This window comes from Dromaius novaehollandiae, chromosome 17, assembly GCF_036370855.1.
Source record: "Dromaius novaehollandiae isolate bDroNov1 chromosome 17, bDroNov1.hap1, whole genome shotgun sequence".
Taxonomy (NCBI): domain Eukaryota; kingdom Metazoa; phylum Chordata; class Aves; order Casuariiformes; family Dromaiidae; genus Dromaius; species Dromaius novaehollandiae.
In genome coordinates, this window is record NC_088114.1 from 2,339,771 (window position 1) to 2,353,623 (window position 13,853).

At 41.8% G+C, this 13,853-nt stretch overlaps 1 protein-coding gene across 1 annotated transcript in view; it reads left to right on the forward strand.

Annotated features, from left to right (window-relative positions):
• The window catches only part of SVOP (SV2 related protein), a 31,173-nt gene extending 19,600 nt beyond the window's left edge, over positions 1-11,573 (forward strand). Inside the window, exons 10-17 of the mRNA XM_064521888.1 lie at positions 258-386; positions 1,719-1,792; positions 2,107-2,183; positions 3,267-3,374; positions 4,964-5,075; positions 6,343-6,424; positions 6,662-6,751; positions 7,670-11,573. Coding sequence (XP_064377958.1) covers positions 258-386; positions 1,719-1,792; positions 2,107-2,183; positions 3,267-3,374; positions 4,964-5,075; positions 6,343-6,424; positions 6,662-6,751; positions 7,670-7,876 — 879 coding nt within the window. The 3' untranslated portion in view covers positions 7,877-11,573. The remainder of the gene's footprint in view (positions 1-257; positions 387-1,718; positions 1,793-2,106; positions 2,184-3,266; positions 3,375-4,963; positions 5,076-6,342; positions 6,425-6,661; positions 6,752-7,669) is intronic.
• The last annotated feature ends 2,280 nt before the right edge of the window (positions 11,574-13,853 follow it).

Below are 13,853 nucleotides of genomic sequence, written 5' to 3' on the forward strand. Positions count from 1 at the left end.
ATAACAGAAGGGGAAGATTTTGAACCGGAGCTCTGACTTCATGGTGAAAGTTGCAGTTTCTTAAAACCTAATGATGATTTTGACACTTGGCAGAAAGATAGTTCTCTGAATCATTTAAGATTGGTTCTGTAGTCCTTTCTTGTGTGTCTGCTGGAGTCAATGAGATTACCCTCTGTAAGCCCACAAAGAAAAGCCCCAGTTTGTTTATTGCTGTGCTTTCGACATCACTGTGCATCTGGTCTGCTTTACTCTCTTAGTGGCTGCCAGAAAGTGCCAGGTATGACGTATTATCTGGAAATCAAGAAAAAGCAATTGCCACTTTAAAGCGGATAGCAACAGAAAATGGAGCTCCAATGCCTTTGGGAAAATTAATTATTTCCAGACAGGTACGTACAGGTAACAGGTTTATTAATAATGTGGGATATAATGGAAACTGTTCTACATTCATATGTAATTTTATAAGCAAATCAGCATTAAGTTTAATGTCTCAACCAATAATGAAATTGATAGATTATCATATATATTTAAACTGTCTCATTTTTATTTACATGACGAACTCTGAAAGTCAAAAGGGCCTTTAAAGTGGGCGTTAATATTATTTAACCTCACTTTAAGGGCCTACCATTAAAGAAAATCAAAACTTGAGACTACAGAAGACTGAGATAATGTGGGATTTGACTCTTTAGTTGGATATCTTTAGTTTGAGTCCAGTTCTGATTTTCTAGAGTGTAAATGCTACAAGCTCCTGTTCACTGTCAATACATGGAGAAGTTCAGGTTCGTTCTTCTGAGCTGCATATTACTGTGTGAATCTCTCTAACAGACCAGTGCATTGGGCTTCTTTTCGTTTTAGCTTTATGTGGCCAACTTTTCAGCATCTCTGTCAACATATAAAGCAGCTGTGCATTTACAGAACAAAACAAACTTTTCTAAGAAAAGAAAGTTAAAAAGTTAGTCGGCAAGCAGGGACAGCAAGAGGGAGACCTGCAGACCAGAAGTATAGAGCGAGGCAGGAGCCTGTGGATAAGGACAGCACCTTTACTGATCAGAGATGCAGGTTTCATTTTCTAAGGTCTGGATCACTGAGGGCTGGAGCGCTTGTGTCTTTCATAAATGCTTGCTTCAGTCAGGGTGATATTGATGGGCTGTGCAGGACTGCTCTGCAGATTTTGGAAGATCTTCTTTTCAGGGTGAGGTGGGAAAGCACTTTTCCTTAACCACAAGTTTATGGGCTGAGCCCTGAGCTCTTTATCTAAGAAACGCTCACTTTAAGAGGGATCTGCTTGCAGGGGGGCAGCCTGCGGTTTCTCAATACCTTACCCTAAATCAGAAACCCTGAGGGGCTGCTCTGATTTACCGGAGCTGGCTGTGAGCCACATGAATCATATGCCAGCCATGGACTGTCAAAGTTTTGGTCTATGTTTTTCCAGCTCTGCCTTGTTTTGACAAATTCTCACCTTCCTTGTGAAGGAGTAGGCTGCCCTGTGCATGAACTGTTTTTGATAACACTATGCTCCTAGAGAATTCGCCGTGGCAGAGGAATTCTTTATTTGGATTCCAGCTCCAGTATGGCTTCTACAACCTGAAGAGCCCTGAGCTGAGACTGAACACTTGTCCTGAACTGTAGTGCACAGTACTGTGTATTATCCCATGCCACCCTGCTGCTTCTGATCCAGGACAAGTCAGTGCCCTGATCTGATTTCCATTTTTTTCTCACAGGAAGACCGAGGGAAAATGAGGGACCTTTTTACACCCCATTTCAGATGGACCACATTGTTACTCTGGTTTATATGGTAAGAGAAGATATAAATGGCTCACTGCCAGCACAGTCCTAAATGGCTTTTAATGGAGGTGCTTTACAGTATCACTGCAATACAGTAACTTCCTCCACAAAAAATCCCAAACCTGTATTGATTTGTAATTTATTAAACCACCCAATCACTAACATTCTAAGTCCAATTGCCTTTTCATTTTCTAAATGCTGATAGGAAATAGCTTTGAGGTAGCATTTAGTGAAAGTCCTAAGACAGTGGGTTCAGTTTTGATTCATGCAGTTTATGATAGGTTTGACCAGCTGAGACTTCCTCTCTCATTTTCTTCCTTGCAGGTTTTCCAATGCTTTTTCATATTATGGGTTAGTTTTATTAACTACAGAGTTCTTCCAAGCTGGGGATGTCTGCAGCAGTGAGTACTAGTCCATCTCTTCTTTTTAAATCTGCCCTGTTAAGTGATGGGATGTCTATTATTGGATCACCTTCTGCTGATAGTTTGGAAAAGACTGTGGCTGCCAGTGCCAATTTTAAGACATCCATTTAAAAGCTTGCTTATTATAAACATTATTCATTCATTGTTCCTTGTTTCCTGCACAATGAAGAAAGGTACTGCAATGTCTCTGAGTCCAAACTGTAAAACAGCAAGGCTGCCTTCAAAGGAAACCTGCTAGAAAGTGTGTTGTTCTTTCTGCAGAAAAGGGTGATTGAATAAATGCAAGTTTCCAAATTCAACAGGCCTAATTATTTCTGAAACAGAGATTGCTGCTGCTGCTGTGGAGCTCCCAGGTTCTCAAGATGTGAATACCTGCTGAGAGAAAAGATAAGATCATTTCTGTTGCAGGTTTTTGTGTTAAAAAAGTGCTTTGACTGCATCAAGAAGAGGCTTAAAAAGTTTGATTCCCTAGGGGAGGCATGGATGTATTCAGAACACTTGTGATTAGTGAAAACTGTCTGGCAGTTGGAAAATTATGGAAAGAAGATGGGTAATACTGGGAGAAGACGCAGATCCAGAGCTTATACAACAGTCTAATAGCTATTTAGAGATCTAACTCTGGTTAGCCTCCCGAAAGGGGTAGGCATTCTTTAAAAATACTTGTATTTACAAAGAAACAGTATTGTTCTGTCCTCTTGAAGTGTAGATTAAGTGTTAATATCCCCATTTGTGTAGGGAGAAACTGAATTATAGATGGTAATTCTGCTCACTGTCATTATAGCCCTGGACTGAAAAACAACTAAGCTTGTACAGCTGATAATAAAATATAAGTTTTCATTCTGATGAGGATGGTTGCACAGGTCCTGCCACAAATAAGACCCTTTATAAACTGTTCAGCTCCAACTCTGTCTTCAAGGTAGAACATACCTGCTGTGCAGCAGAGTCTTTTCAGTACATCTGTTCTATCAGTTTCAGCAGCAAGACTGACAAAAGCACAGCAGGAGTAGAGGAAAGTGAGCAGAAAAGACATTATTCAAAATACTTTTAATTTTTTTTTCACAGTTTCCAGTAGAAGGAAAGAAGTTAAAGCAAAGTGCAGCCTGACCTGTGAGTATCTGACAGAGGAAGATTACACTGATCTGCTCTGGACAACCCTATCAGAGTTCCCAGGTAAGTGGCAATAAGAAGTACCAGTTCTTCATTGCCAGTAGATCAGGGTGACTGGAATGGGCACCAGTACAGGCAATGAAATGTGCTCTCCTGTCTGTCCTAATGCCAGTGTATTTCCTGCAGCTTTGGGGCTTCTTGCTTGGACTGCTTGATAGATGGGTCCCAATACATTTGGCGAACCCCAGCACACAGTAGCTGTAGCTCTCCTCACTGCCCATGTGATCCCTACAGATAAAATAACGGGTAATTGTTTTATGGAGTTATAATGGCCCATCTGACTATGGCTTCCATCCAAGCAACATGTCAGGCATTCAGAGGAAGAGTAACAATTAAGTCAAAGGGGCAGAATCACTTGAACTTTTATCCACAAATGACTTTCCAGAACTATTTTAAAAGGATCCTGGGTGTAGTGAATCAATGGAGGACTGGCCTTCTAAAGCTCTGTGTATCCCCAGCAATCAGAGCCATGGTTTTCAGTCAATTTCACTGAATTTCAATGAACAGTAGGACATAGGACAAGCAAGATAGTTAGTATATAATAACTGTTGTTTCTTCAGATATAGAAGATGATCCCTAAGTATTAATCTGTTTGAAATCAATACTGTGAGGCAGTGTTCAGGATATTTTCACTGCTCTGGATTGTAGTTTCAGGGACAAATGCTCGAAGAGAAGCCATTTAATAGGTGAAAAGTTACGTCTATGACTGTCATACACACACAGTCCCTACTTAGTGTGAGGACTATCCTGCATAACAGTCATTCTGAAAGCATGTAAAAGTGCAGTGGACAAAAAAGACAGTATATACTCTTGGACTAATGCTATAGCTGAAAGGACTGCTTCGATCCTGAGACATACCAAGGTAGGCAAGGAATAGTAACCTCTGTTACTATTAGTAATAGTAGTACCTAATTAGCTGTTACTAATAGTGATACCTCTGAATATGACACTGGCAATACAGGTAGTTGAGTAATCCCCATGCTTGCTGCGCCTCCACTTTTTAAAAGGACCTGGAAATGGCAGAAGAGAAAATACTAAACACTGTGAGACTTAAAGAGTACAATCTATTTGGTTTATCAAAGAGCAGATTGACTTGGTGACAGCATATAAATAACTTAGTTGGAAGAAAATACAAGGTTCTAAAGAGCTCTTAAATCTAGTAGTAAAAAGATTAGCAGGGAACAATGGTTGGAAGTTGAACAAAAGATATTCCAATGAGACATAAGGCAGACATTTTTAGCAATTAGGTTGAGTAACCACTGCAACAATCAGTACAACAAAAGTCAGAGTTGATTTCCCACTCCTGCATTAGGATGTAGCCCCTGAGGGTGCAGGCATGTGGGCGAATGAGCCAATGGGGCAGTGAACTTGGAGCAAGACTCACTGGCTGGGAAGCAGAGCTTGTTTTGTTCATGATACCTGTGGTAGGCCAATTCATCCTGCACCCCTGCCTAATGCGTCTGCCAGTGAGGTATTTTAAAGAAAGGGAGAACAAAATTTGAAATCTAAATAACACAGCCTGTGTTAAAAGCTAGCTGCTGCAGCTTCCACCTGTGCTTGATTCCCAATAGTGAATTTGCCTCCTTCTGCAGGTGTGTTAGTAACACTCTGGATTATTGATCGGATAGGCCGCAAGAAAACCATGGCCCTGTCCTTTTTGGTCTTCTCGTTTTGCAGTCTTCTGCTGTTTCTCTGTGTTGGAAGGTAAGTCAAAGACAATTAAAAACTGTTACTGGTTGATCCATGTTCTCTCTTGACTGTGGCAGGAGGACTGAAAGTGGTGGTTTGAAAAGCCAGGAGCTGGTCATGTTCTACTGGGAAAAGAATAAAGGATGCTGTTAGGTTTTCTCACCAGAGTTTGTAAGGAAACTAAAAGAAACAGGAGAGCGGAAATCCTGTCTGTTCTATAATTTTGCATAAAGAACAATCCAGAGGGGAAAATAAGAGCTTACAGTAGGGAGTAGCCCCTGGATGACTTTTAATCTTATCTTATGTGAGGGGCCTAAGTAACTGGTTCATGTAGTGCTGTCTCTGCCATTCATTACCTAGGCTTTCCTCAGGCTGACTGTATAATGATCACCAAGGTAATGCTTCACAGCCAAGTGCTATCTCTGGTCCCGTTCAGCTGCTTCAGCCGCTTCACTTGTTGCCATGAGTGGTCTAAGCACTGAGACGCAATTACGTGAGAAGCGGTAGGCACAGGCTGGTGAGACAGAAGTCTTAGTCTAGAAGACTTGCACAACCTAGAAGCTGTATACAGCAACACTGATGGAACTTGGTGTTGGCATTGCAGATATGTGGGGCATGACTTTCAAAAGAACTTGGGTTCACACTTTTGTATCCTTCAGTACTTCCTGCCTTTCATGCAGATTTTCCAAAGGGCAAGTCTGTTGGCAGCTCTGCCCTTGAATCATAAAGGTACCAGATTTCCAGCTGAGTTCTGGGAGTGTGTCTCCAACTGCATATGGCCTTAGTGACACGTGCAATGATGCAATGATGTTTGTACTTTGGGACAGAAGAACAAGGAAATGCTATGATAGCCAGTGGAGAGCTCTCTGAATTGAACCTTTTCAGGCACTATATAAATAATAGGAAACCTTACAAAGCTGCAAATATTTAGGTGATACCTAGCTTCATGTCTTTTAAACAGGAAACATGCAATCTGATTGCTTTCTAATGTATGCCATTTCTTTGCTAGCACCACTCATATCTTAGGCATGTGCTGTTTATTTCAGTGGGCCACAGCTGTCAGTTAGAATGAATACACTTAGAAAACTGATGTGTTCATGGGAATGCAGATTGTTTGGCATCATTGTTATATTAAAGGTCCAGAAAAAATACAAAGTGTTCATTAAAAAACAAAAGGACTCTCTCTAACAAAATTTAGCTTTCTTATTGCACTTGCCTCCAAGTTAAACAAACAGATTGTACAGAACAGTCCCAAACACTGCTCTCCTTTTTATTCTCACAGAAATGTTCTTACTGTGCTGCTCTTCATTGCAAGAGCTTTTATTTCAGGAGGATTTCAGGCTGCTTATGTTTACACTCCTGAGGTAAGGAGGTTGTTTTTGTAATGAGAATATTTAAGGGGAGTGAGAACATGGTGGGAAAATCATTTTTTATGAACTCTTCACAATGGATCTAACCCTGGATATAAGTTCATGATCTCATTGTAATTGTCTAGCAGAACATTCTCTAGTACCACTCAGTAATTTCCATTGATTTAGGAGATTGGAGGGAAGAGGAGAGAGCTGTCCACAAGGATTAATGGGCTGACGTTTTGTTCACAGGTTTATCCGACAGCCACTCGTGCTTTGGGCCTGGGAACTTGCAGTGGAATGGCCAGGGTGGGAGCCCTAATAACCCCGTTCATTGCACAGGTGAAACCTCTTCTCCTCTGGGGACTGTCGGTGCAGAAAGGTGATGGAAGGTTACAACCTTTCTGCTGTAAGGGGAGGGGTTGAAAGAGGGATGTTGATGCCTGTCGCAAAATGATCTATCCCTTAGAGAGAGTTCAGGCTCGTCTCTGAATTTACCTCTTAGTCCAGAGGCCATATAGTGGGGGATGTATGACCAAGAAGCAGGCAGCTTGGGGGAATTAAGGACACCCTGGGGGCCACCCACCTGGAGATGGGATTTGTGGGAAACAGGGGTTTCTGTGGGTGGCGCAGTGCAACGTTTTTCTTGAGATCCTAGGCGAAGGTCCTGAGGGCTAAAAGCCTTAAGGGTAGGCAGAAAGAGCTAGATAGGAAGTTTGGAGGAGTCAGGCTCTGCAGGGACAGGACCTGGAAGCCTTTCTCAGAAGCAGTGGCTCTGCAGAAGGCTAGGTGGAAAATTCTTGAGTTCCTGAGTTTTGTAAATTGGTCAAAAACATTGCTGATAGGAAAGGATATTGTGAAAAACAATGCAAAGGAAAATTGAACTAAGGAAGAAGGAGATCTTAGGCAGAGGGAACGGCACAATTCAGATTAAGGAAGCTTAATCTGGAGGAGAAGGAGCCAGAAATGCCTTACACGGACACTGGCTCCTTCAAGGACTCCTGAATGTCTCTGTTCCTTAAATCTTGTCTAACACATAAGGGCAACAGCATCTGATGGCACCTGTAATCCAGGATATTTTGTTAGTGTTTAATAGCTATGTGTAACCCTTGAGGGGTAAAAAAGTATGCAGCAGTGGATGTTAAATGTTTTTTCCAATACTGTAATTAAAATTTCTACCACTACATTAGTATTTGTGGTTTTTTTCCATGATAGACTTAAGGGCACTCTTTTGTATTCCCTGCTGTTCTTCTTCTGCAGGTGATGCTGGAATCTTCTGTCTATTTAACACTGGTGGTTTACAGTGGATGTTGCCTGCTGGCAGCTGTGGCTTCCTGCTTCTTGCCCATTGAAACAAAAGGTCGTGGCTTACAGGAGTCTAGCCACAGAGAATGGGGACAAGAGATGGTTGGGAGAGGATCTCATTCCCCAGGGGTCACCAGGTCAAACTCTGGATCACAGGAATGATGGGACGTGAAATCCTGCTGAAAGAATGGCTGATACGAGCAAGATCCGTTTCACAGAAAATCAAACCCTGGAGCATAGAAAGCTGACCATACTGTCACTGCCAATGTCATGTGTCAAACTGCAGGAACTTTGGGTTGAACCTAAGCAAATTGTGTCTCTACTGCTCTTTGCTCACACTCATAAAAATTTTATTTCTGTATTAAGAGGCATTTGATCCAGATATCATTTGAAGTTTAGCAGGAAGGGTTTTTCTTAAGTCTGTTGTGCTTGCATGGTCAGCTATTCAGCTTAAAATGTCCCGTGTCAAGCAAATAGCTAACTGAATGCAACTCAGTATAAGCTGTAATTAAAATAATGTACTCTTGATGCCTAAAAGCAAAAGATTAATATTTATTGTGTACCTGGCATAGAGCACGGTGGATTCCATACACTACAGAATAGATTTTATGAATTAGATACCTGCCTTGCACTTTTTTAGCCATCAACAACAACAAAATGTGATAACAGCACACCAACCAACGCTTTATAGTTCCCTTGCTTATGAGTTCTGTTCCTTGGGAATTAACAGGCACTATAAAAGAGATTGCTTGGAATCTACTTTCTGAATGTTTCCCCTATCCAAGGCAGGTAGTTTGAGTCAGTGAAGAGTGGTATTTGATGCAGAGATGGAATGTTACATAAGAAATATAAATTCTAATGGTTTGGAGCAGAATTTGACTTTTCTAACATTGCCAGAAACATTGAGCACTCTTGTCTGTTGCTTGGTGAAGATCGCTTCAGCTGCACTGGTGTCTCTTTGTGCGTGGAGATGCACGCTGTGGTTTTCTGCATGGGTCCAGATATGTTTCTGCTCAATTTGCCTAAGTATGTTCCTGCAGTGGTGTAGCCAAAACTTTTGATACAAATGCCTCAATCTGAACAGCTGCTTGTAGCAGTTTGGATGGAGCTGCTTTCAAGTGTCTCCCAACAGAAGCCGGTTCCTGACAGCTGGGCAGAACTTTTCAATAGCTGCAGATTGTACATCGACTGTAAAGTCAAGCTGGTGACACAGGAATGTAGCTGGGATCATGTCGTAAATGAACAGAAATCCTGGGAAGAGCCGTACCACAATCATCCTTAAATGAGCAACTTCACTCCTTCAGATCTTGCCCCTGGAGGTGATTTTGATGATCCTGCTCTTGCTGGAGGATGTAACAGAGTTCAGGTGAGGATAAGCACACTTCATATGTGTGTGGACTTCTTGTCTGTCAGAAATCTGTCACTACGCAGGGAGACAGATTTCCGAGTTTGCGGACACGCAGGGAGGAAATGCGTAAGGAAACGGAGATGTTTCTCATCCACACGTCTCGGTTTATTTTCAGGAATCCAGACTATGGAACACACAACCAAATGTACGTGAGATGGACTAAATGCTAATCACTAAGCTGTGGGAAGCAATACATTTTTAATAATATGTGTGGTCAGTTGTCTCACATAAATATAGGTAAGAGTGCAACAAATTTTGCACGGTAAAATATTTAAGGTATTCTGGGAACCAGGCCCCTTTTCTCTGGGGCAAGAAAAGGTCACTGAGTCCGTGTTTGGGTGCAATATAAATGAACACAGTCGGGGTTCAGCTTTCACTTAGGGATTTGCAACACTGTAGTGCAGTATGACGCTCCAAGATGTGTTAGGCTGCTTAGAGCACTGAAGGAAAGGTACAAGTGGGTAATTCCTTAAAGAAACTGAGGAACCTCAGACTGACAAAAAAGGCCAAAGAGATTGTTGACGTTGTGTGTGTGGGTATCTTCTGCGGAGAAAAGTAAAATTGTGACAAGGCACCAAAATGTCTGTCTATTCGTCTGCCGCTTTATGATGGTGACTGCAAAGAAGGGCTGCAGAAGCAGTTGGTATGAGCAGGCAAATATTTCCTTTGCACAGTAATATGAAAATGTAATTCAGCTCGTAGGGGATCCCGCTTCAGATGTGGCTGATGACATGGAAACACACTGTCTGTTCCTATGGCTATTGCTTTGTGTTGGTTCTGTTATCTTTGTCTCTGCTCTGTTTATACCCTGTGTGCTGAATCTCCAGTAAGGTCAAGTTCCAGTCAGTCCTCAGTAAACAGACGGGACTGTCATGGAGCTGACAGCCGGGGCAGATAATTCCCTTTCACCTCCTTCTGTCAGGCTGCAGTTGGATAATTCTCCCTAATGTACTATGCAACTGGGGTAGCTCATTGCTGCCTCAAAGTAGAGGAATAATGACTTGTTTCCCTTAGACTGTCCCTCCAATTTGCAAGAGATGGGCAGCACATTTTTACTGAAGAAGCACTCCCTGGATGGGTGTAGATCAGATCTAGGCCATACCTGTGACCAGATAGCTAGAAAACCTGCTCTGGCTTTGCACGGTATGGACTAGTAACCTTATAATGACGATTCTGGCTACCACCTCCTCCCGCCTGCTGGTTACAGATACTCATGAGAAAAAGCCAGTCCCTACCTGGCTGGGGGCACATCCCGGCGCTTGTGTGTCTCTCTCTTGTCATGCATGCTTGCCTTTAGTTGTGCTTACAGTTAGATGTATGCCCCAAAACTGGAGGGCCTCTAGGAGAATTCAGCTGGGTGTAAGCCTGCACTGCAGGGGAGAATGAATATAAAGTGCATGAAATCCATGGACTTTTCAGCCTAGCTGCTGAGTTTGTCTATTACTGAGCACCTTTGGTTAAAACTCTGCTTTTCCAGTGTTAATGTGCACATGTTGTTTCATTTTTTTGAGTCAGTATTCAACAGTTTTAAAGGACTGCATTGCAATGGCCTTCAAAATGTGCATTCAGAGAGTTTTCGGTGAAGTATATATATCTAAAAAACTTGCACATATGTATGCTTCAAAGAAAATATTTCCCAGCTAAAGATATATATGTAATGCAAAACCTTTTCATCCTGTTGAGTAGTTCAGTTTTAACCTGTGACATTTACAGTATTAAAAAAAACCTGGAAGGCATTTTTGCCTTTCACTTTATATGAATTCTGCTTTGAAAAATGTATATAATGGTATAAATGCCAAGCTCGGTCCTGCTGAGACAACTTCATATTCTGGGGTTTTGATTTAAAGACAGTGATCCTAAAGCATGATCCAAAGCTCACTGAAGTCTATGAGAGTCTTCCACTGACGGTCATGGGCTTTGGATCATCTCAGTCGAGGAAGATGGGAAGGAGCCCTCAGCAGCTGATCCCACATCACTGAAATCAGCAGGAGCCTATTGGGCTGCTTAAGAAACAGAGCTGAAATTCAGGTTTTGCAAGTCCGTGAATATTATTGATAATGGAAGGACATTTTGGAGTGTTCGCTGAAAAAATGAAGAACATTTGGGTTGATACGCAATAGCCTATAAATAATCACAAGTCATATTTTGTTAATATGGCAACACCATTGATGTATATAATAAGCTTCCAAAGATTGTTTTACACACTGTCGAGTATTTTTCACTGATGAAGGAATTAATATAGCAGGTTCATTTAAAACACTAAAGTGAGATCATTTTGAGTTAAAATTGAGAGCAAACAGAATTGTGTGATTCAGAGATTTGTTAACTGTCCGATACATTAATGTGCAAAGCTGTTGTGGGAAAAGTAATTCTCCAAGTGTGCTTTGATGGAATGATTTCGTGTTCCTAAATGCTTGCCGAAGGAACGTTGAATGTTTTCTTGTGTTTGAATGTACAGTTTCTAAGCTGGACACATTTTAATGTTTAAAAACTTTGTGTATATCAAGCTCGTTGTAAAATACTCCTTTTGTTCTTCTGTTACTGATGCAACATTGGATAGTTTAATTCCACACTAGATATTTTATGTTGAATAAATAAATAGTTTTTACAGTAAAAATGCTTTTGGCTATGCTGTGAGACTTTTACAGGGGGTCAATAACTTCACAGTTTTGCTGCTCTGTGGACTCAGCCGGATATGCAAGGGCTCAGCACTCTGCAGATCTGATTCACTCCGTGTATGTGTTTCGTGCACTTGGACATAGAGAAAAATCACAGGATTCCTGTCCACGTTAAATAACCTCAGAGATTATTACAGCTAAATGTTTTTTTAAATTATCTTAAGATCTTTAGTTGCTTTTTGCATTTCATTTAGTTTGGCCAATAGAAAACACAGTTTTGCTTTTTGCCTAGGGTGATTTTCTAGCAGGGCCTTTAATGCTGCAATATATGAGTGTAGATCACAAAGGTATGTCGGGAGGAGGTGGTTTAGCCTGTGTCTGGACTTCAGGGCAGGGAATGTTGTTTCTATTTATTTGCCTATTTAATGTAAACTTTTATCTATCTTGCTTTTACAAAATATAATTGTTAAGTCCATAATCCTGACAATATTCCTCTACCCTTTAAGTGATATTCTTCTTTCGATGTCCTGTAGTTTACAAACATAGGGTGGTTCATGTCTGACTCAAGGGACTGATGCTCTGCAAATACTTTGTACGCTGATACAGTGCAGCAACGTGCAGCGATGGTCATTTCTCACAGCTGGTGCAGACGGTGACAGTCCGTGGGGATGGAGATTCCTATTTCTGGGAATGCAGCAACCGATAGCGACAGAAGAGTTTGTATCATGGGAGCAGTACTTGGGGAGCATATTCATTCTTTAGTGTTTTCTCTGAACTTTTTTGGCATCTCCAGCCATTTCTAAGACTCATTCTGTTTTCCAGAACACCAGAGCCGCTGTTTGCTTACAGAGGATAACTTTACTGATACTTGATGTGTTTCCAGCTTTGTTCTGTTTCACAGGCAATCGTTGTTGAGAACAGAGTTGCTAAAAAGTGCTGATGCCGGCCTCTGCAGACGGGGTGTTTTGCTTGTCAGAAGGGTAGAGACGGCAGTCGTGCAGACTTCCCACTGACCCTCTCTTATCTTATCCTGGCCACAAAAGTGAATTTAAATCTCCAGGACTCTTCTGTCCCACGGTGTCCCATTTGTGGCTGCCAACTGTATAAAATAGCTTTCCTGTAACTCTAGGCTCAAAACACAGTGATCAACTGAACTAAGTGACACAGTCCCGAACAGTTGCACTTGGGACTGTGAGTTCTTAACAGGCGATGAGCTACGAGCAACAGCGTGCAGGCAACCGCGCCGTTTCACACGGCGGCATTTCAGGCTCGTTTGTCTACTCGGAAAATAAATGGCTGTTCTTCCTGCAATACAAGATGTTTAGGAAGAAATGTGTGGAGTTAAACATGGGGAAGATACGGAATGATGATCTACTGCAATGTTTCTATTAAATTAGCTTCTGGGGCCCTACCCATGCCATCATTAATAAGAGAAAGCATCGTGCCCAGAGATACTTGAATATGACTTTTATCGTGCACATATATTAAATTGTGGCCTTTAAGAAAATAAGCAAAATTAGACTGCAAATAAAATTACATACCTAATGCTTTCTGCTTATGTTTCCTAAGAGGCCCTGTAAGATCAAATTTGTCATCCTGACCCATGCGGGGTAGCTGCTCCTCTAGGCTGTAAGAGCAGAAGAATCAGCTGTTTCTTACAAGCAACGCAGTGATTTGTCACACCACTGCTGATCCCGCGTAACTCTTCTGAAGTCAACTAAATGGCCTCAGATTTGCAGCAGTGCAAATGGAAGGAGCATGTGGTCCTCGATATCTCATACTTGGAATAAGGGAAATTGAGTGGATGCGATTTCACTAAGTGGCTTCTACTGAGGTGATATCACAGACCATTAGGCTTAACATTAATCAATAATAAACTTTCTCCAGCTATTGTCTTTTTTCCCCATCCTTTTGACTATGCCCCTTTGAACGTGGCTGCAATCTATCAGTGAAGTGGGAACCCCTTTGGTAGACAGACGTGGCTTGGCAGGGCACCTGTTTCCCTACATCTACCTTTGTTTTTCAAGCACGCTGCAGAGCTGCATCAGCTGCCAGACAGCACCAGGCCCTCGAACATGCTCCAGTGTGCTCTGCGGATGGAAACTGGTCTGCC